This window comes from Mustela nigripes, chromosome 1, assembly GCF_022355385.1.
Source record: "Mustela nigripes isolate SB6536 chromosome 1, MUSNIG.SB6536, whole genome shotgun sequence".
NCBI lineage: Eukaryota > Metazoa > Chordata > Mammalia > Carnivora > Mustelidae > Mustela > Mustela nigripes.
The window spans coordinates 96558445-96580636 of NC_081557.1; the positions used below are offsets into that span (position 1 = coordinate 96558445).

The window sequence follows — 22192 nt, forward strand, 5'->3', positions numbered from 1 at the left end:
AAAAAAAAAAAAAAAAAAAAAAAAAAAAAAAAAATGTTTATCCCCAAACTAAGAAATGGGTAAATTGGGCATTCTACATCTTTACAGTTGGAGAGAAATCATCGGGAATGGGCCATTTAAAATTATTTTGTCTGGTGCTCTGCTTCTGATCACTACTAGACTCCATTTCATGCTTTCATACACTATAGTTGGAGGATAGAAATCTGTTAGTTCAATTTCAATCATGTGTGTATTCTTATCATATATTTCTTTTAAATGTGTGATTTTTCTTCTTCCAGTAGTCTCTGCACCAAGCACCTGTGACCATCCCACCACAGGCTTCCTTTGTAATCACTGCTATGGATGTGATGTATTTATGACCTTATAAAATGAAAACCCTATTTTGTTAAAAAACAAAACACCCAACTAGCTACTTATGGAAGCATTTTGCTTCCTAATTCTAGAACCCCTCTGTTTCTATACAGGCTTTATACTGGCAAAAAAAAAAAAAAAAAAAAGGCAAAAACAGAAAGTCACTTTGCTAATTCCCTTGCTAGCAAGGTCATACAATTCAGCACATGTTCAAGAAAAAAATTGTCCAAGGAACTTTGTTTCTGCTAATTATTTTCAAGACTGTAATATTTTCCTCTCCCTTTTTAAAGTTACATTTTAGGTGCTATTATTACATTATAAGGGTTATTCTAATAGGGCTGATTATCCAGCACTGCAAGATAAGGAAGAACTTTTGTGCTTTAGTCTGAATAGAAAGTCTCAAAAAAGGGTGCCTGGACGGCTCAGTCGGTTAAGCAACTGCCTTCAGCTTGGGTCATGATCCTGGAGTCCTGGGATCAAGTCCCACACTAGGCTCCCTCCTAGGCAGGGAGTCTGCTTCTCCTTCTGACCTCTCCCCTCTCATTCTCATTCATTCTCTCTCTCTCTCAGATAAATAAATAAAATCTTTAAAAAAAAGAAAGAAAGAAAGTCTCAAAACAGAGAGATTAATGTGAGAAAAGATGCTTCTAACTGACCAAGACAAGTGCTTTTTAAAAAGGGCTTGGAGGGCACCTGGGTGGCTCAGTCAGTTAAGCATCTGATTCTTGGTTTCAGCTCTGGTCATGATCTCACAGGTCGTGAGACGGAGCCCCCCACCTCCACCGCTGTTGGGCTCCCTGCTTAGTGGGGGGTTTGCTTGAGATTCTCTCCCTCTATGCCACCCATGCTCTGTCTTTCTAAAATAAGTAATTCTAAACAACAACAACAGCAATACACACAAAACTTTAAAGAAGGGGGAAGTTTGGAAGTATAGTACTTCTGAAAGAGGCACAAGCTTTGGGAGGGCCAGAACTCCAACTTTTACAGAAAAAATTATTTCATTAAAATAGCGATTTTTACATTAAAAGAAGTACCCATATTCTCTGACATTACTGCAAGTTCTGTTGCCCTAGGCAAGAGCCCACATTTGAAGGCGGGTTCAAGGCGTGCCAGAACAGTCTCCTCCCTCCACCTTCTTCCTCCTTTCTCTGAGTCGTTTGGTCTCCTCCCCCAGAAACTTGGTCTCCTCCTAGATGGCAATTAGAACTGACAATCAGCTCGCTCTGCTTTCCAAAGCAGATTTCTGCATTCTCAGCTGCCGGCTTCAGCGGCTGAAGGGACTGCCACCTTTTCCCATCTCCACAGCCTCAAGAAAAGAAAGAGACCTTCCTCTCGTAGGAAACTGTCAAGCACAGGTAAGAAATATCATTCCTCTTGATTTGGAAATGAGGCATGGTTTAGAAGTAAGTAAGCTTAGAAAAGCATTTGAGAGCAATTTCAGTCTTCTGACACCACTATGATGGGCAGGGAGTAACAAGTCGGAGTGTAAACTTTTTGTCTTTTAACCAACATTGGAGTGTATCACTTTTGAGCAAATGTTCTCAAACTATTTGGTCTTGTGACCTCTTTCCACTCCTAAAAATTACCAAAGACCCTGAAAAAGTTTTGTTTCTCTAGGTTATTTACTGCATTGCAGTCATTTACTGTATTAGAAATTAAAACTGAGAAAATTTTAAAATAGCGACCTTTTCATTTATTTTAAAATAACAGTAAGCACATCATGGGTTAGCATAAATAGCATTTTAAATTATAGATTAACTATATATTTTTAAAAATCTACTCTGAAGAGTGACATTGTTTTTCATTTTCATGAATCTCTTTATTATTATCTAGCTTAATAGAAGACAGCTGCATTTCTATCTGCTTTTGCATTCAATCTATGCGATATCACACAGAATGTAGCCTCTGGTAAACTGTCCTGTACACTCCTGAGAGAATGAGGTGAAAAAGAAAAGTTATATCTTGGAATTATTATGAAAATAGCTTTGACCTCATGAGCCCCTTAAGGATCACAGCTTTAAAAAAGTAGGGGTGCCTGGGTGGCTCAGTTAAGCATCTACCTTCAGCTCAGGTCATGATTTCAGGGTTCTAGGATCCAGTCCTGCATCGGGTTCCCTGCCCGGTATAGGGGGGCTCCCTGCTCAACTGGGAGTCTGCTTTTCCATCTCCCTCTGCCCCTTCCCCTTGCTCTAGCTCACTCTCTCTCAAATAAATAAATAAAAATCATAAAATAAAATAAAATAAAACAAAACAATAAAATAAAATAAAATTAGCAAGCTCCTCTTCAAAGGGAGTCTCCACTCTGTATCCATGATTCTAAAAGCAAACAAAAAGTTTTGCCAGAGATTGATAATCTTAATGGAATCTGCATCAAGACCCTTAGCCGGGCTATAGTTGTACAAAATTATAGCATTCCCCAGGAGAATTTTATTTCATAAGAAGGAAAGGGTTGAATAAATATCTCTATTTTGAAGTATGAATAACAAAAATTAGGACTTCCTTAAACTCCTCTTTTCTTTTTGCCTACATCCAGCTTTTTCAAGTTCTATTAAATCTTCCTCCACAATATCTTTTTTAACCTGGCTTGTTCATAATATCCCTACCTGAATATTAGGAATTCTTATGTGAATTCCTACATGAATTCTTATAGTAGTGTCATAGCCTGTCTCTATCTTTTTCATAATGCACTTGCCCGCTCAGTAATCTGCGTTCCTACTGTCTGCGAGATTAAATTCACATTCTTCGGGGACGCCTGGCTGGCTCAGTCAGAAAAACATGCAACTCTTGATCTGGGGGTCCTGAGTTTGAGCCCCATATTGGGTGTAGAGATTTCGAAGAAAAATAAATGTGCTTTAAATAGATAGATAGATAAATAAATTCACATTCTTCCAGTGCCTTCCAAAGCCCTCTCTAACCCCACCCTACACTGAGTTCATTGCAGTCCAGAAAATGGCCGCTCAGTCCATCCTTCACCACAACATTGTTTTAATGGTCACATAAATGTTCTTCCATCTCCTTTTCCAACCATTCAAATCTGAAACATTCTTTAAGGTTAAATTCAATTCTCATTTTCACACAAGGCCATTCCATCTACATCCGTTCCCTTTTGGCTGTTGGCTCTGAGTCTGTATTTAGCCGCTGATTACATATACACCTTTTATCATTAACTGCCTAAATTTTTGCCTAGGTCTTCTTCCATCCTCCCTCTGCCACACGCACATGCGTATATTCATAAAATGGCAACATTTTCTCTCTCTCTTTTTTTTAAAATGACAACATTTTCAAGAATAAAATGATTTTTAGAACTGAATAGTTAGGTTTTGATCTTACTGCTATCAAGATGACTATGGGAGTGCCTGGGTGGTTCAGCTGGGGAAGCATCTGCCTTCAGCTCAGGTCATGATGCAGGAGTCCTGGACTCTGTCATCCAGCCAGTGCTGCATGCGGGCTCCTTGCTCAGCAGGGAGTCTGCTTCTCCTCTGCCTCTCACCCGGCTCATGCTCCGTCTCTCTCTTAAAACAAATAAAACCTTAAAAAAAAAAAAAGATGACTACATACCTGATTTTAGGAAATTGGGTAATATGCTTTCTCATTACATCCCATGCCTATGCCACAAAATTGTAATTCCACAGCAAGGAGAAACATGATTGCTTTTCAAATTTAAGACAGTTTTACTTTCAATCTAATTGTATGTTTTTTAACTCCTACAACTTAACAACTAGGGCTGTATAATAAATATTCAATCAATACATGTTGTGTTAGAACTAGGAGGAAGTGGTTATGAGGATATTTGCCACATATAAATGGTTCTATCCTTGCAGCCTTATCTAGAATCAAGAATTACAGAATGCTGGAGCTGGTTAAGACCTGAAAAATTAACCATTCACTTCTTCTGTTGAAATGAGGAAACTGAGACCCTCAAAATTAAGTAACTTGTCCCAGGCAAGATTGCAAACCTGTGGCCTAATTTCCATCGTGATTTTCTATCATTCACTAGCCTTTAGCTAGTTTTCCAGGTCTTGTATAACTAAAATGGTTTTTGTTTCAAAGAACCAATTGCCACTGCATTTTCCTGGAAGGATGGTTCTGAGGTGGTTTGTAACTTTAAAAGAAGAAAAACTCAATAATCTGAGAATTTTAGATGAAATATTCAAAGCATCTTTATCTATGGGAACTATAGTTTTCATAGACCAGAGGTAAGAAAGCAAAGGAACATGGATGACGAAACAAGAGGAAAATTGAGGGGAGGAGTGAAAAGAGGCACAACGCTTGTAATCATAGATGTATTGAGATCTAACAAAAAGAGTGGTAAGAAAATAAACACATGAAATAAGAAAGCACTAGAGGAAAAAAAAGAAAGAGGGAGCTTATTGGAGAAGTTACTCTATTTTTAAAATTTTTTTTTAAATATTGGAGAAGTTACTCTAATTTTAAAATATGTTTCAAGGGCGCCTGGGTGGCTCAGTGGGTTAAGCATCTGACTCTTCTTTTTGGTTCAGGTCATGATCTCAGGGTTGTGAGATCCAGCCCTGCAAATGATTCCTCCCTCAGCTTGAGGTCTTGCTTGGGATTCTCTCCCTTTCCCTCTCCCTCCTCCTCTGCCCCTCTCCCCACACCCTCTCTGTCCCTTTCTTTTTCTCTCGCTCTCTCAAATAAATAAATAAAATCTTTTAAAAATAAAGTATGCTTCAGATTTTCCTTCTCCTTCTCATTGGCTTTCAGATGGAGTAAAGGTTTTAAGACAGAAAAAATTCTACCAGTCCCTTTACACACTGTTGTCATGGCAACACAGTTTATCATAGCAAACATTTATTCATTTAACATTTATTGAGCTCTTCGTGTGCATAAACTTCTTCCGGGTGTTGAAGATTTAAGAAAAAAAGGACAATTCATCATAAAGAAACTCAGATGGAAGCTGGGCAGACCTATTTGTAATCAAAATAATCTTATTCGGCATAGTAAGAGCTATTTGAGAAGAGGTAGGTAGAGGGGGGTTACTGAGGAGAGAATGATTAGGTAGAAATAGAGGAGTCAGGGAAGCTTCCCTAGAGAAAATGTTGAGTGGGGACTTAAAAGATGAAGAATGAAGGGTTTGGCAGGCAACAAAAGCAGGAAAGTTATGGTCTGGCAGGAGAAATGACACTGACAACAGTATGTAGTCCAGGAGAGTCTCGAAGCAAGAAAACCAAGTCAAGGAGTACTAAAATAGAAGATACTGGAAGCGATGAGGGCTGGATTTAAAACAGTGCTGGTGGGCAGTCAGAATGGCTAAAATTAACAAGTCAGGAAACAACAGATGTTCCGCAAGGACGCAGAAAAAGGGGAACCCTTTCATATAGCCGGTGGGAACGCAAGCTGCTACAGTCATTCAGGAAACAGTATGGAGGTTCCTCAAGTTAAAAATAGAGCTACCGGGACGCCTGGGTAGCTCAGTTGGTTGGGCCGCTGCCTTCGGCTCAGGTCATGATTCCAGAGTCCTGGGATGGAGTCCCACATCGGGCTCCCTGCTCGGCGGGGAGTCTACTTCTCCCTCTACCTCTGCCTGCTACTCTGTCTGCCTGTGCTCGCTCTCTCTCTCTCTCTCTCTCTCTCTGACAAATAAATAAAATCTTTAAAAAAAAAAAATAGAGCTATCATAGGACCCAGCAATTGTAGTACTGGGTATTTACCCCAAAGATACAAATGTAGTGATCCAAAGGGGCACCTGCACCCCAATGTTTATAGCAGCAATGTCCGCAATAGCCAAACTATGGAAAGGGCTGAGATGTCCATTGACGGATGAATGGATAAAGAAGATGTGGTCATATATATAATGGAATATTACTCAGCCATCCAAAAAAAAAAAAAAAAGAAATTTTACCATTTGTAATGACACAGATGGAACTAGAGGGTATTATACTAAGTGAAATAAATTGACCAAAGAAAGACAATTATCATATGATTTCATTCATATGCGAAATTTAAGAAACAAAACAGGATCACAGAGGAAGGAAGGAAAAATAAAATAAGACGAAATCAGAGAGAGAGAAAAACCACAAGAGACTTAACTCTAGGAAACAACTGAGGGCTGCTGGAGGGGAGGTGGTTGGCGGGATGGGTAACTGGGTGATGGGCTTTAAGGATGGCACATGATGTAAGGAGCACTGGATGTTATATGCAACTGATGAGTCACTAAACTCTACCTCTGAAACTTATACTATATGTTAATTAATTGAATTTAAATTTTAAAAAAGAACTTGATTAGTCATTAAAACTAATTAATTACTTAAAAAAACAGCTGGTAGAGGAGAGAAGATATCAAATTCTAAAGATATTTCTGAGTTATAATCTATAATATTTAAGAGGTAGTTTAGACAAAGGAATGGAGGACTCCCAGGTTTCCATTTGGGACAGGTACTTGGGCATGTTTTGGAAAGTAATTCCTTAATATATCCTTCACTTGGACTGTGGGTCTGGAGCCAGAAACTGAAATTTGCAAGTTATATACACCTCCGCCCCAACTAGGTACTACCCTCTCTCTACGCTTCAGAGCCAGACTCCCTAATTTGCTGTCTTACCTCACATCCCATCCTGCCCCACCCCTTCTGCCCTAGATCTTTGTCAGCGTGCCTCTGCTCCCTCCACATTCCCCACTTCGACTCCTTAACTTAACAGCCAAATTCAGTGAGCAAGTTTGAGCCCATCAGTTTCTGATCTCAAGCAGTTCTTCTTTAAAGCTCCTTTCTCCCTTGCCTTCTGTGACACTTCTCTCCGGTATTTGCAAAACTGAACACATTTTCTACTTAAGCCTGTCAGTCTCTTTTTTCTTAGTTATAATAAGGTAACCACTCAACAAACTAACCAAGCCAGCAACTTGCAGTTCCTCCTTCCATTTGACCTATAACTAATCAGCTAAAAAATCCTGCAGGTAAATATCCTTTCATCCCCACAGAAACTACCTTAGTTTACAGCTTCATCAACTGGTACTTTAACTGTCAAAATTACTTCTGAGGTGGTTTTCTGGCTTCTGTCCAGTCTTGCCCATAGAATCCATCCTCCACACCACTGCCAGGGAGAGCTTTTTAAAACATAAATTTGACCATGTCTTTCTCCTACTTAAAGGAAGTCAGTATTTTTTTTTTTTTTTTCAGAAGAGCAGTTCAAATTCTTTAGCCTATTTAAGCAAGGCTTTTTTTTTTTTTTTTAAGATTATTTATTTATTTATTTGACAGAGATTACAAGTGGGCAGAGAGGCAGGCAGAGAGAGAGGAAGGTAAGCAGGCTCCCCACTGAGCAGAGAGCCCGATGTGGGGCTCGATCCCAGGACCCTGAGATCGTGACTTGAGGCGAAGGCAAAGGCTTAACACACTGAGCCACTCAGGCAGGCACCCCAAGCAAGGCCTTTACAATCTGACTCTTCTTTGGGAGCTTTTGTCAAACTGAACTACACAGCAAGTTGCATTTTATGTGAATTGAACTAGGCATAATCAACTCATACAATATAAAAATAATACTCTTACTTTACAGGCAAAATGAAAATATGTCAAGTCCCCCAAATTAGTTTATCTAGAATGACATGATTTCGGAGCTGGTACATTAAGTGAGTTGTGAACTGTTTAACACTCTTGGCACACCTAAGTGTCTCTTATACCTGACAGAATTAGCTACTTCCATGTCAATATTATGTAAGCTAGGCTATTCTTTAAATATCCCAGAAGGTCTTGAGACGTACTGGTTACTGTGACACTTTTTTAAATGTTCGCTATTCCTGGGGCGCCTGGGTGGCTCAGTCAGTTAAGCGTCTGCCTGTGACTTGGGTCATGGTCCCATGGTCCTGGGATGGATCCCCATGTCAGACTCCCTGCTCAGCGGGGGGCCTGCTGCTCTCTCTGCCCCTCTTCCCCACTTGTGCTTTCCCTCTCTCTCTCTCTCTGTCTGAAGTAAATAAATAAAATCTTCAAAAAAAATGTTCACTACTCTCATAATTTTAAATACTTTTATATCTGATAGTAATGCTATCAAAGTGCTGAGGAGTATTGTTACTGCTTGTGCTGAGAAGCACCTCCAGATAAATAAGTTGGAAAAACAGGTGCAAGAAAACAATGGTAAAAGGGCCAAAGTACAATCATGATAGAGTATGTGGAGAGAGCACTATGCAAAGCATAATTCAACTGAGAAAGTTGAAACAAAGAAAGAAAGAATACAACTTGGTTGTTGTAGATTTGTGTACTCCAAGGATATCTCTTTATATATATTTCTATTTATTCTCAGGGAAAATTTATTTTTTTTAATTTATTTATTTGACAGGCAGAGATCACAAGTAGGCAGAGAGGCAGAGAGAGAGAGAGGAGAAAGCAGGCTCCCTGCTGAGCAGAGAGCCCGACCCGAGGCTCGATCCCAGGACCCTGGGATCATGATCTGAGCCGAAGGCAGAGGCTTTAACCCACTGAGCCACCCAGGCGCCCCGAAAATTTAATCTTGAACTTGTGAGATCTTCAAAAATGCTTTTCTTCTTGTAAAATGGGGCTGCATTTGCATTAACTACAGTAAAAGGCTCCAAATAAGCCTTGTTCTCTCAGAATTCCCTGCTTGCTGGCTTTTGCTCACATGGTTCCCTCTTTGTGAAAGCTCTTCCCCTGGCCTTGAAAATGCCTGTCTCTCTTATAAGCCAACACAATTATCACATCCCCTAAGAAGTCTTCCTCAACACTGCCACTGCAGTTTATGGACCCCGTCTCAAAATAATGTTTTTACATGCATAACATTAAATACTTAAGATTATAAAGAAAACCCATTATATCAAAACACTGCAATTGTTTATATATTTGTCTTTCACCAGACTCTGTGTAATTGGAGGGTAGGTATTATGTTTTGTCAGCTTTCCAGCTCCATTACTGCCACACAGTGCATGCTTGATAATTAACTGATGATTTCAAATATTGTGTAATATTATTTTTTTTAAAGATTTTATTTATTTATTTGACAGACAGAGATCACAAGTAGGCAGAGAGGCAGGCAGAGAGAGAGGAGGAAGCAGGCTCCCTGCTGAGCAGAGAGCCCGATGTGGGACTCGATCCCAGGACCCTGAGATCATGACCCGAGCTGAAGGCAGCGGCTTAACCCACTGAGCCACCCAGGCACCCCAGTATTGTGTAATATTATTTTTAAAGGTAACAGTGTCCTCTAAATCTATTCACTCATTGACTGAATACTGCCTGTAGTAAATATAAGTAATTTCATCCAATTCCTGCATGTACTACTTAGTAATTCTCAGGTAAATCATTTTCCAAAAATATGAGGGCATTACATAATATTAAAGTTTGTAGAGAAGATCACCTAGCCATTATTTCATATGCTTGTATGTTATATATCTGTATAAATTTGATAACTATCCACATTTGTATGTGTATAAGGAGAGATTAATATAATTTTATAATAGGATAGGGTAGGATAAAGGATAGATTAATATAATATAATTTTATAATAGATTAATATAATATAATTAATATAATATAGATTAAACTGATGAATAGCCACCAACCGACAAGTGTCTTAGGTTAACTTAATTTGGATTAAGTTTTTTTTTTTTTTAAGATTTTTTTTTAAATTTATTTGACGGACAGATCACAAGTAGGCAGAGAGGCAGGCAGAGAGAGAGAGGAGGAGGAGGCAGGCTCCCTGCTGAGCAGAGAGCCCAATGTGAGGCTCTATCCCAGGACCCTGGGATCATGAAGGCAGAGGCTTTAAACACTGAGCCACCCAGGTGCCCCTGGATTAAGTTTTTTAACTGAGTTTTAATTTCCTGCTTCCTCTACCATATATATCTGGCCTCAGTAGACTATGCCAGAAAAATATTCGACCCAGCATAAATCTAGGAGCTTCGACTTAAATACCTATAAATACCAATGACAACTGTGACCCAGGCACCTGCCTTAGAGTTAGAGCCCCAACCATAACTACCCTCAAGAACGCAAAGTACTGCTGAACTCTGGAGTAGAGCCTCTTAATCATTTCTGTGCCGTGGACCCTCATGGACAATCCGAAGTTTATGGACCCCTTCTCAAAATAATGTTTTTACATGCATAACACTAAATACTTAAGATTATAAAGAAAACCCATTATATCAAAATGGGGTTATCAAAAAATTAGCAAATTTTGTTACAGTATATGTGTGCCTCCTTATTAACACATAAATCACAAAGTCTACTGGTAGGACCAATAACTTCTGTATATTTCAAAACAGAAAGGCGTTTAAACCCTATTTCAAGATCTCAAGATAATACAATAGGAAATATGTATTTCTATTAGTGACATTACAGGTATTGCTATTAATACGTTTGTTCCCTACACCATAATGGAAGGAACTGCTAAATTTCCGTTAGAAGTTGGTGAAAATAAATATGTAATTTTTTTCACATCCACGTACAGAAATTTCCCAGATAGAGAATCCTTGCTTCACAGACATAGGTCTGGAAGAGTACACACTAGACTGAGTGGGGTGGAGTAGGGGGTGCAGAGAAGAGCAAAAAGAAGTTTTAACATTTTCAAATTCTAAATTATTTGTTGTTTTTTTACAGAAATACTATATATTTATGTATTCCTTGTGGAAAAATCATAGTATAACCCAAACTCTAGGTCGAAAGCTACTGCTGCATAGGGAGGAAGAGGGCCACCAGATGCCAAGCCCTTCAGCCTCCTCCCACCACAACCCCCACCACCCTACCCTCACTGCTGGCAGGAAACACCGTTTTTGTCATTGTCTCACCGTTAGCACTTTCACAGTGAAGTCACAAACCTTCAATCTCCCATGCACATGAACCCATTGGTTGAAAGACAGAGATAGAGCCAATCCACAGTTAAATGATAGGCATCCTGTGTTTATATTGATAATATATTCTCTCAAGATACTAGGACAATATTTCAGTTCAGTAGTGGACCACTTATCTACCCTTTATAATTCTGTCTTATGAGAAGATGCTTCTAGATTCCAAATATCTTGATGGTTTGCAGGAGAACATCTGAACATGTGGGGGCGCCTGGGTGGCTCAGTTGGTTGAGCCTCTGCCTTCAGCTCAGGTCATGATCTCAGGGTCCTGGGATCAAGCCCGGTGTCCAGCTCTCTGCTCAGCAGGGAGCCTGTTTCCCCTGCCCTCTCTCTCTGCCTGCCTCTCTGCCTACTTGTCATCTCTCTCTCTCTGTCAAATAAATAATTTTTTTTAATTTAAAAAAAAAAAGAACATCTGAACATGTGTATTCATAAGCCAAAGACCCGAGCATTTATTAAATGTCCAAAGTGTTCATCGGCATACTAGGTGATACACTGACTTTTGAATTGGGAGTAGTATGAGGCAGTAAGTATTAAAGGGCTCTTTTTGTGTAAATGGAACAACCACTACCTTTTCACAGATGATGCTTTGCTTTCTTTAGGAATAAAGATGGCTACTAACCCAGTAGAAGACAACTGCATCAACTTTGTGGGAATGAAATTTATTGACAATACACTTTACTTTGTAGGTAAGCCTAAAGCCATAGGCCAAATAAGGGTTCAGATAAATATATGCAGCTAGAAAAGATGTGTGAGGTGAACTCTTAAGTGCTTCTTTTTCTGTCACCAAATTCCACTGTAATACTAATAATGCTCTTCTCTGGAAAGAAAAAAAATGGGCTTCTAGAAATTAGCCACAATATGTCCCACATTTTAGCACCTCATGCTACCACATGTCTTGGCTCTTTAGTTAACAGTAGCCAACTCATAAGGTGGCTTCAGGTGCACATCATGAAAATCCCACAGAACTGGGCACATTCAGGGAATATAATTTCCCAAAACAAACTGGCAAATCATATAAGAAATACCTTACATCTAGAGTTCTGTGAGTGAGTTATACCATTTTATGTAAATATATTTGAAATATAAAAACAGATTCTAATGATTAATCTTTGATGGGCAGTTTGGCTTCACTTGAAAGGCTGGCTTCATCTGAAAGCTTCATAGAAAGTCCCTACATGACTTTCCACTTAAACAATCAAAGTAAGAGTAAATCTATCATTTTATAAAACTTCCTTTTAACTGAAAATTTGAATTTATAAACCCTGGATATAGGTCTTATATCTAATTACCTGAGAACACACTAAATCTAATGAGCTTCATTTTACGGGACCTTTGGGATGATTATATAATATTACTTGTGGAGGCCTACAAAGGCCATCATTGGTAAAATAGGGGTTAAATATTGGGGAATGACAGGAGAGTAATGAAATGGTAGGGTAAAAGATATTCTGATTGAAATATAGAATTTAACATATTTTGTTTCTCTTTTTTCCCCTTTAGCTGAAAATGATGGTAAAGTATAAATTTGTTTCTCTATCTTTGTAAAATAAGTAACTACTTTAGAAAGCATCTCTCAGACACATCCATATCATCACTCTCAGCTGAGAGAAACTGGTACAGTTTCAGTATATTTGAGAGGCGAATCTTCCCACAGAAGAATGTGGGCTCCATAGCATTGCCTTGGAATAAAGATGACCATAAGGGATACAAAGAAGAACTTCCCCCAAAATATGCTGCTTTCTACATCTTAGGAAATTCTCTAGCTCTTAGAATCTACAAAGTAGACTTCACCTGTTACACAGATCCTGAGATTCGCAGGAAGTTATGAATTTTCTGGAGGAAAAAGGGATTGAAGAAGAGAATTGTCCAAAATTACGAGAATCCTCCTTCTTCAACCCTCTTTCTCGGAAATGCTTTGGGAGGAAACCTCGGAGGCTCCCAGGGGCAGAGAATTCTGGAAATAGAGGAGATGGGGAAGGGTAGAGCAAGCAGAACTGTGAGGCTGAGTCCTTGTGTCTTATTAAGATGTGGATGCACCCACTCCTTGTCCCGGCATTCAGGTAAGATCGTACCCATGTCTGGCCTGTGATCCTCTAACATACTCCCAGATTATTAAAGCCCTTTCGTTTCTCATGCTTTTCCTTAAAAATGTCACTTTTACCATTCTTAAGGTGACCCTTACTGGACTAGAAATAGAAGATAGCTTCTTTTTGGGGGGATAAAAAAAGCTATTTTTTTCATGTTTCCTTTATTCCCTCAGCTTTATTGAGATATAATTGACCCATAATTCGTTGTGTTTCTTAAAGACTCCCCTACTCTCCTTTTATTTAATTCAATACATATTGGCATCTGTAGCCCAGGCACTAGGTTAAGCAGTAGGTTACAATGGTGAACAAAACATGGTTCCTATGGGAAGAAGCAGGCACATCACAAAGGCAGTTGGAATATGGTATATTGAGTTTACAAAGGCACAGGATGCTACGGGAACACATAGAAGGGGCACCTAATTCAGTCCATTAGATTCTGGGAGGGACATTTTGAAGGAGGGACAGATTTGAAGAGTGAATCAGAGTTAGCCAGAGAAAGTATTCGAGACAGGAAGAAGACCACATGCAAAGGCCAAGATATGAAAGGAAGCATGGCACCTATGGGGAATAAAAGTAACGTAGAATGGGAGTAGGGGAATGGAGTGAGAAGAATAATAAATAGGGTGCAGATAAAGAAGGTTCTCTTATTCCAAGATAGGGAATTCGGATCTTATCTTTGGGATAATGGGGACTCATTAAGCACAATTTATATGATCTGGAATACAGAGTAGTTTGCCATTAAAAAAAAGAGATCCAAAAATTCAGTAACTGAATAAGATAGAAAATGCTTCTGTCAAACACAAGTCCAAGTAGGTAGTTCAGGATTAGTATGGCTAGATAACGTCTGATGATGTTGAGAACTCAAGTTTCTTTTCTCGTTATTCTGGCATCCCTAAGCTGTTGAACTCACTCACATACTTGAAAGGCTTTATCGTACTTCCTGGGTCCATATCCCAGCTGGCAAGAAAGGGTTCAAAGTAGGAGGAAGACAGCGCCGTTTCCTTGAAAGGCTCTACTTGGAAGTCATACACATCAATTGTACTCATTCCATCCATTAGAATCTAGTCATGTGGCCACACCAACTTTGAGGAAATCTGAAAATATTATCTTTATTCTGGGCGGCTATGTGCCTCATTAAAATTCAGAGATATCGGGATCATCTCTCTGAATTTTAACTTTAATTAAAAGTGAATTATAATTGCTTCTGGCTTCAGTATAAGGAATTGAGGTGTGGACCGAACGGGGGGATACCAATTTCGAGGCTACTGCTGTAGTCTCTGTAAGAAATGATGGTAACATGAATTAAGGTAGGCACCATGGGTCAGTGAAGAGCTGTGGAGAGATTTTAGAAATACTTGGAAGAGTCAACAGGATGTGATTAGGGCTAGATTTAGGAGATGGAGAAAAAGACAGAGGAAATGATGGCTCCATTTTTTCACTTAGGCAGTTTGTACCATTCCACTAAATAGGATACACAAAGGGAAGAGCAAGGTACAGAAGTATGTGGAGCAAAGAGGAAGACAAAAATTTAGTTTTGGATCTTATCTGTGGGACATCCTAGTGGAAATGTCCAGGAGACCCTTGGACATATGGTTCAGAGCTCAGGATGAAAATCTGGGCTGGTTATATAGATGTAGGAGACTTATGCATAGAACTAGCATCTGAAGCTATAGGAATAAAAAGACAAATCAGAGGAAATGTGTAGAGGGGAAAAGTAAAAGCCAAGGATTAAACTGAGAAATACCTACATTTAAAGGATGCAGTAGAAAAATAAAATAGCAATAATCTGGGAGTATGTTAGAGGATCACAGACCAGACATGGGTATGACCCTACCTGAATGCCACGTAAAGTAAAGAACAGAGCAGAGTAACCAAAGAGGAAGGAGAAAAACCAAGAGAATGCCACAGAATCCCAGGAGAGCCTTTCAAGCTCTAGAGGTCATGGGCACCCTGCTGGATTTTGTAGCCTTGAAAACCAATGGCTGGAAAGTCTCTATTACATTCAGCAACAGGAAATTAGGCAACCTCCTCAAATGTAGTTTGATGGAGAAATGGAGGCAGATGGGAGAAATGGGTGGTTCAGTGGGTTAAGTGTCGGACTTCGGCTCAGGTCATGATCCCAGTGTCGTGTGATGGAGCCCCGTGTGGGGCTCTCTGCTCAGTCTACCTCTCCCTGTCCATCTGCCTCTCACCCAGCTCATGTTCTCTTTTGCTCTATCTCAAATAAATAAATGAAAGCTTTTTTAAAAAAGAAAAAGAAATGGAGGCAGACGGCAATTAGTGGAAGAGCAAATGGCAAGGAAGTGACACAGACAACTCTTGCCAGAAGCATGACTATTAAAAGGAAGAGAGATACATGGCCAGCTACAGAGGGAATATTGTTGACAGAGAAATTTTAAATCTCAAAGTGAAAAGAGCTTTATGTTTTTCTTATTATAAAAACAATATGCTTATTATAAATAATTTTTAGGCAATGAAGTGAAGAATAAGAAAAATAAAAACATGAAAGTAACCCAGGAATAATCATTGCTACCATTTTGATCCAATAGTCCCACACATCTTTCAGTACATGTCATACTATACCTAAGCTACTTTAAACACACATGCGCATCTTTCCATAGCAATGAATAATTACAATTATATTCAATTTGTGATCTTCCATAGTAAGGGCCTCTCAAGATGTTTTTGATTAATCCCCAATTGGCGGCATTTAAATTGTTTGCAGTTTGTTGCTATTGTTAACAATGCTCCTACAAGCAATTGGGTACTGAAATATTTATGCATTTGCCTGATTGTTTCTTTAGAATAAGATACAGGAAGTCACATGGCCGGGTTGGTAGAAGACAGAGGATGATTGGTAAATCAAGGTTTCAGTAGAAGACACATACGGAGCACAGAAGGGGTCAGCCCTGGACACCAGAAGGGTCACTTTTTCCATATTTTCCCTTGGTGGCAAGAAGGGCAGTGGAAATAACTCGGGGTGCCACAGTTACACTTATAAGTGGAGTGGCAGGAAATCATCTGCTGAAGTGAAAGCAGAGGTGACGGTGTAGAGAGCCTTAGGAGACAGGAGAAGATTTGGGACTGCAGGTCTGGACTACAGAAGAGGACTAAACTGGAACAGAAAGGAAGTGTTGACAATCGGTGAATTTGTGACACCAATTTGTACATGTGTATAATTGTTCACTGGCAAAGCTCAGCAGCCAGGTTTGGGGTTTTGTAGTTGGAGGACAAATAAATTCTGGATTTAAGGTACTGGCAAAAGTGTAGATAAAATGATGAGCCATGAGGTCCAGGCTGCATAGAGAAGAAAGGGAAGACAGGAAGAGGTTAGACAGAGAGAAAATGTAAGAGGCAGGGGGACTCTGAAGTAGAGGAAAAGCTTAAGAAAGCTAAAAGGATGGGAGATTGTGGTTAGAAAATAGGATATTTGACCATAAGACTGTAGAGAAAGAGTAGTTCTGGGTGATAACAAGAAGTGGGGTGTGCTCTTGGAAGTGGGTTAGAAAACACCGTGCAACGTTGCCCAAGCTGCTTCGGTACCAGAAGATTACAATTAGTAGCTATTGAAAACTGAAACATATAGTATGCTTATTTGTAAATTTAGAGGGGAAAAAACACATTTTTAAATGAAATTTAATGTGCATTGTAGACAACCTGGAATCGGATTACTTTGGCAAGCTTGAACCTAGACTCTCTATCATACGAAATTTGAACGACCAAGTTCTCTTCGTTAATGAGGGCAATCAACCAGTGTTTGAAGATATGCCTGATTCTGACTGTACAGGTATTATTTTTTTAACACATATTTGTAATATAAAAGTGATAAGCTACTTCTTCCCATTCCATTTAACTACCTCTGTTTCTCTATGATAGTCCTAATCCTCAGATGAAAAGTCCTAGGAGCAGTAATAATTTCATTCACAGGAAACTTAATAGGGTATTCCGCATTTTTTTTTTTTTGCTGGGGTGAAAAATTGATGCAATAAAGACATTGCTAAGGGTCATGCTGTGAGCCTACATGTGGATCACCAATCCCTTCACTGTAATTGCATTAACTAGGATCTCTACATGGACCCTTGGTACCTGCTGCTTATAGCTGAAATTGCTGATGGCATTTTCAAAACTCAAAATTAAAAATAAATACACAACGGGGCGCCTGGGTGGCTCAGTGGGTTAAAGCCTCTGCTTTCGGCTCAGGTCATGATCCCAGGGTCCTGGGATCGAGCCCCGCATCGGGCTCTCTGCTCAGCAGGGAGCCTGCTTCCTCCTCTCTCTCTGTCTGCCTCTCTGCCTACTTGTGATCTCTGTCTGTCAAATAAATAAATAAATCTTTGAAAAAAAAATAAAAATAAAAATAAAAATAAATACACAAGCATTTCAAGTTCAGTCTGTCTTACACCAGAAATTTAGAGTGCCTTACAAAGGGAATCAGTTCACTGGGCCTTCCAAAGTCTGAATTCCAAATATCAGAGTTGAGACAGAGTTGAAACAGTGGAGGTGTACTTTTGAAAAAAAACTAAATTTTTACCTTAACGTATTTTTTTAATGTTCTATTTAGCATTTGAAAGTTAAAAACAATCTTTTAATGAACTCAAAGTATCTGTACAACCCTCAAAAAGTTGCATTTGTGTTATAATACGCATGTGAATGTGTTTTAAAGTTAACTGGCTGAATCTCAGAATAATGATAATGGGTCTGTTAAGGTTTAGCCTTAGGCTAACTTCCATAAATACTGATTTGCAAAACTTCTTCTAACTTCTCATTTATTAATGTTTGTTTCAGAAAACGCATCCCATACCGTATTTATCATAAATATGTATAAAGATAGCCTCACCAGAGGTCTGGCGGTAACCATCTCTGTGATGTGTAATAGAATGTCTACTCTGTCCTGTAAGAACAAAACTATTTCCTTTAAGGTAAGACTGACTTGTTTGAGTCATGTTTGTGTGCAAAATTTAAAAACCCCAATACCTTGGGAGCCTGGGTGGCTCAGTGGGTTAAGCCGCTGCCTTCGGCTCAGGTCATGATCTCAGGGTCCTGGGATCGAGTCCCGCATTGGGCTCTCTGCTCAGTAGGGAGCCTGTTTCCTCCTCTCTCTCTCTCTGCCTGCCTCTCTGCCTACTTGTGATCTCTCTCTGTCAAATAAATAAAAATAAAATCTTAAAAAAAAAAAAACAACCCAATACCTTCAGTCCAAACTTTTATCTAGAACAAGAATAGCAAGAAGCAGAGAAGCCTTAAAATGGATTGTTACTAATAATTGTCAGACTCTCTAACTTATTGCAATCACATCATGGTTTTTCTGAGCCTGCTGTATGGAGGAACAGGCACAAGACTTGTTTCAGAACCCAGGTCTTCTGAATAATCAACCTATAGATAAAGTAAAAATATACAGTACAGACATGAATTATCAATATATATTAAAGAATGGCTTGTGGGGTGCCTGGGTGACTCCGTTGTTAAGTGTCTGCCTTCAGCTCAGGTCATGATCCCAGGGTCCTGGGATAGAGCCTGCATCAGGATCCCTGCTCAGTGGGAAGCCTGCCTCTCCCTCTCTACTCCCCCCTGCTTGTGTTCCTTCTTTCACTGTCTCTCTCCCTCTCTGTCAAATAAATAAATAAAACTTAAAAAAAAAAAAGAAAGAAAGAAAGAAAAGAAAAGGAAGAAAGAAAGAATTTCACTTAAAAAAAAAAAAAAAGAATGGCTTGTGACTTTCCACAATGAGTCCTGCCACACAGAATGAAGCCAACTGTCCTTCTATAAGCCTTCTCCTTTGTAAATTATGATGATATTTTAATCCTTAATTATTTCATTCCTGCTTCTTAGCCTAAATCTTGGCTATATCCTTCAGCTTTCAATTAATATATGTTATTTTCTTATTTATTTTTAAATAAATAAATTTTAACATGGGACTTGAACTCACAACTCTGAGATCAAGACTCAAGCAGAGATCAAGAGTCAGATGCTTAAACGACTGAGCCACCCAGGTGCCCCATTTATGTATGTTATTTTTAAGTTCTCTCAGACTTACTAGTGCACTTGGGAGAGGATCAAACTAACAGATGTTACGTCAAGCTTACCTTCCCCTGGGTTCAGATTCAACTCCTCCTGATGTAAAGAATACCTTAGGCCCTTGGAGTACTCAAGTTTCACCAGGTAGGGCTTTCCGAATTGAGAGTTCCCCAAAGTTACTGGGATTGTTTCCACATCCATTTGTTGGGCACCTTCCCTATGAGAGCTGTGAGTAGCAACACTAAAGCCAAGGAGAGCTCCTGCCCCAAGATTTCCTTGCCTCTGTTCTGGAATAGGGCACTGAACTAGTTAGAGTTCACCTAGTCTACCTATCCACCCCTCCAACCTTCAACTATAACTTTCCACACTAGGTTTGAAATAAAAGGTTTATCTCTCTCTAGTATTTCTACAGCTTTTGAAGTGTTAGGTAAGGATGATTTATCACTTATACGTTAGACTTTAGTTTAGTCCCATATTAGCTCCCCCAGGTTGGGTCTCCCTAAATTCTGGTATATCACGGACAGCTGCAGATGAGCTGGGGTGAGCTAGTTTGTGTTGTCATCAGTTAAGGACTCTCACTGGTTGACAAAGGACAAAGGTCAAGAGTTAGAACTATAAATTCCACAACTGACTGAGAAGTTTGGAGGTACCCCTGCCCAGATTCTTTCAGGCATCTTGGGAGGATGCTGGAATGCTATTTTGGGTCTGGAGGTCTCTCCATCAGTCCTTAGGATAATGGTAACCTTTGCTACCAGGGGGTCAAAATTAAGCTCAAAATGTCTGCTAGCTCCGGGATTAATATGGAAAGAAACTTGGGTGGTCCTTACGTTTTCTAGTCCATCCTGAAAAGCAGGTATGATGTACTCATAGGAAAAGTGCAGGCCATACTGTCAGTTGAGTGACCAGCAGGATTATAGTGTCCAGTAATCTAGCTATCCTTGAGAAAACCCTCTATTGTTACTGAAGGACACAGGAATCAGCATTTGGTTCAGGGAAAAGCCCAGCCCATTTCAGGATAGAAATTCAGGACTACTGCAGGACTAGAGTACTTGGCAGTGAAAAAGTGCTGTCTAAGCCAATAAGCAGGGTTAGACTGGAACAAAGGACCTTACCCTAGTACAATTCAGTACCAGGCTCCACAGAAGAAAGGAAGCTGAGATGCCTGCCACTTTCTGCCTCTCTCATGTTTGGCTCAGAAACAAGAGCTAGCCTATGCCTGGGGGCGGAGGTCTTCAATGTCTTTAGCTGTTAATGGTGGAAGAAGACAGGAACTCACCATAGCCCAAACAGCTGCTCTCTGCTAGAGTTCTACTTCCTCTTGACCAGATATGGACTCCACTGGGAGAGAGGAGAAAAAGAAGTTCTCCGATGGGTAAATTGGGAGAAACCTCAGGCCTAAACCTGAATGTGCATTTAATGGTGGGAAAAGCCAGAGTGAACAGGGAGAACAGATGGATTAGGAATTAAGAGGAAACGAGATCAGTATTCTTATACTGAAAGGTTTGTTTAACTTTTGAGAATAAAGACTTCTTTTTTTTTTTTTTTAAAGATTTTATTTATTTATTTGACAGACAGAGATCACAAGTAGGCAGAGAGGCAGGCAGAGAGAAAGGAGGAAGCAGGCTCCCTGCTGAGCAGAGAGCCTGATGCGGGGCTGGATCCCAGGACCCCGAGATCATGACCTGAGCCGAAGGCAGAGGCTTTAACCCACTGAGCCACCCAGGCGCCCCAAGAATAAAGACTAATTTAGCTCTGTGCAGTAATATACTTCAAAATAAACCACACATATTCAAATTGTTCAGGTCCTTAAAAAATTAAATAATATTTTTGGGGCGCCTGGGTGGCTCAGTGGGTTAAGCCCCTGCCTTCTACCAGGGTGTGATCTCAGGGTCCTGGGATCGAGCCCCACATCCGGCTTTCTGCTTGGCAGGGGGCCTGCTTCCCACCCCTCCTCTGCCTGCTTTTCTCCCTACTTGTGATCTCTCTCTGTCAAATAAATAAATAAAATCTTTTTAAAAAATTAAATAAATTTTGGGGGCGCCTGGGTGGCTCAGTGGGTTAAAGCCTCTGCCTTCGGCTCGGGTCATGGTCCCAGGGTCCTGGGATGGAGCCCCACATTGGGCTCTCTGCTTGGCAGGGAGCCTGCTTCCTCCTCTCTCTCTGCCTGCCTCTCTGCTTACTTGTGATCTCTTTCTGTTAAATAAAATCTTAAAAAAAAAAAAAAAATTAAATAATTTTTTTTTTCTCTACAGGAAATGAGACCCCCAGACAGTATCAGCGACGAAGGGAATGACATCATATTCTTTCAGAGAAGTGTTCCAGGACATGACGATAAGATACAATTTGAGTCTTCATTGTACCAAGGACACTTTCTAGCTTGTAAAAGAGAGAAAGAGCTTTTCAAACTTATTTTGAAAGAAAAGGATGGAAGTGGGGACAAATCCGTTATGTTCACTGTTCAAAACCCCACACTGGATATTAAAATCGCAGTTTGAATTTTTTGACTTTTTGTCTTTCAGAAAGGTTGTAAGACTCTGAGCCTGTACTTGTAGTAATGAAATAAAGTGAATAATGGTCTCAAGACATACCACTAAGAAATGAATTAAGAAGGGGCACCTGGGTAGCTCAGTTGGGTGAGTGCCCGGCCCTTGATTTCGGCTCAGGGCAAGATCTGTTGTAGGATACAGCCCTCCTTGCATCTGGCTGCATACTCAGCACGGGGTCTGCTTGAGAATTTTCTCTCTCCCTCTGCCTCTGCCCCTCCCACTGCTCGCACACTTTCTCCCTCACTCCCTCCCTCTCTCTCTCAAATAAATAAAATCCTTAAAAAAAATTAGTAAGAAGATTTCACAAAATTGAATTAACTCGTCCTTATCCAGGTTAATAAAATACTTGCATAATACTGAAAGAATGCATAGTTTCAAAACACATT

General features: G+C 39.8%; 1 protein-coding gene and 1 long non-coding RNA gene across 2 annotated transcripts in view; one reads left to right on the forward strand and one right to left on the reverse strand.

Annotated features, from left to right (window-relative positions):
* LOC132028290 (uncharacterized) overlaps nucleotides 1–22192 on the reverse strand; it is a 59962-nt gene that overhangs the window by 910 nt on the left and 36860 nt on the right. The window contains exon 2 of the long non-coding RNA XR_009407393.1: nucleotides 3682–3880. This is a non-coding gene — a long non-coding RNA (uncharacterized LOC132028290). The remainder of the gene's footprint in view (nucleotides 1–3681; nucleotides 3881–22192) is intronic.
* On the forward strand, nucleotides 1513–21843 carry IL18 (interleukin 18). The gene is made up of 6 exons (XM_059417063.1): nucleotides 1513–1706; nucleotides 11758–11844; nucleotides 12659–12670; nucleotides 16898–17032; nucleotides 18031–18164; nucleotides 21513–21843. Exons 2-6 carry the CDS (start codon nucleotides 11766–11768, stop codon nucleotides 21753–21755), a joined length of 603 nt encoding a protein of 200 aa, XP_059273046.1. The 5' UTR covers nucleotides 1513–1706; nucleotides 11758–11765; the 3' UTR covers nucleotides 21756–21843.

Coding starts and splice junctions, on each gene's coding strand:
- IL18 (XM_059417063.1), top strand. CDS start 11,766: ATGGCTACTAACCCAGTAGAAGACAACTGCATCAACTTTGTGGGAATG. Junction 17,033..18,030: donor GCCTGATTCTGACTGTACAG/GTATTATTTTTT, acceptor TGTTTGTTTCAG/AAAACGCATCCCATACCGTA. Junction 18,165..21,512: donor ACAAAACTATTTCCTTTAAG/GTAAGACTGACT, acceptor TTTTCTCTACAG/GAAATGAGACCCCCAGACAG.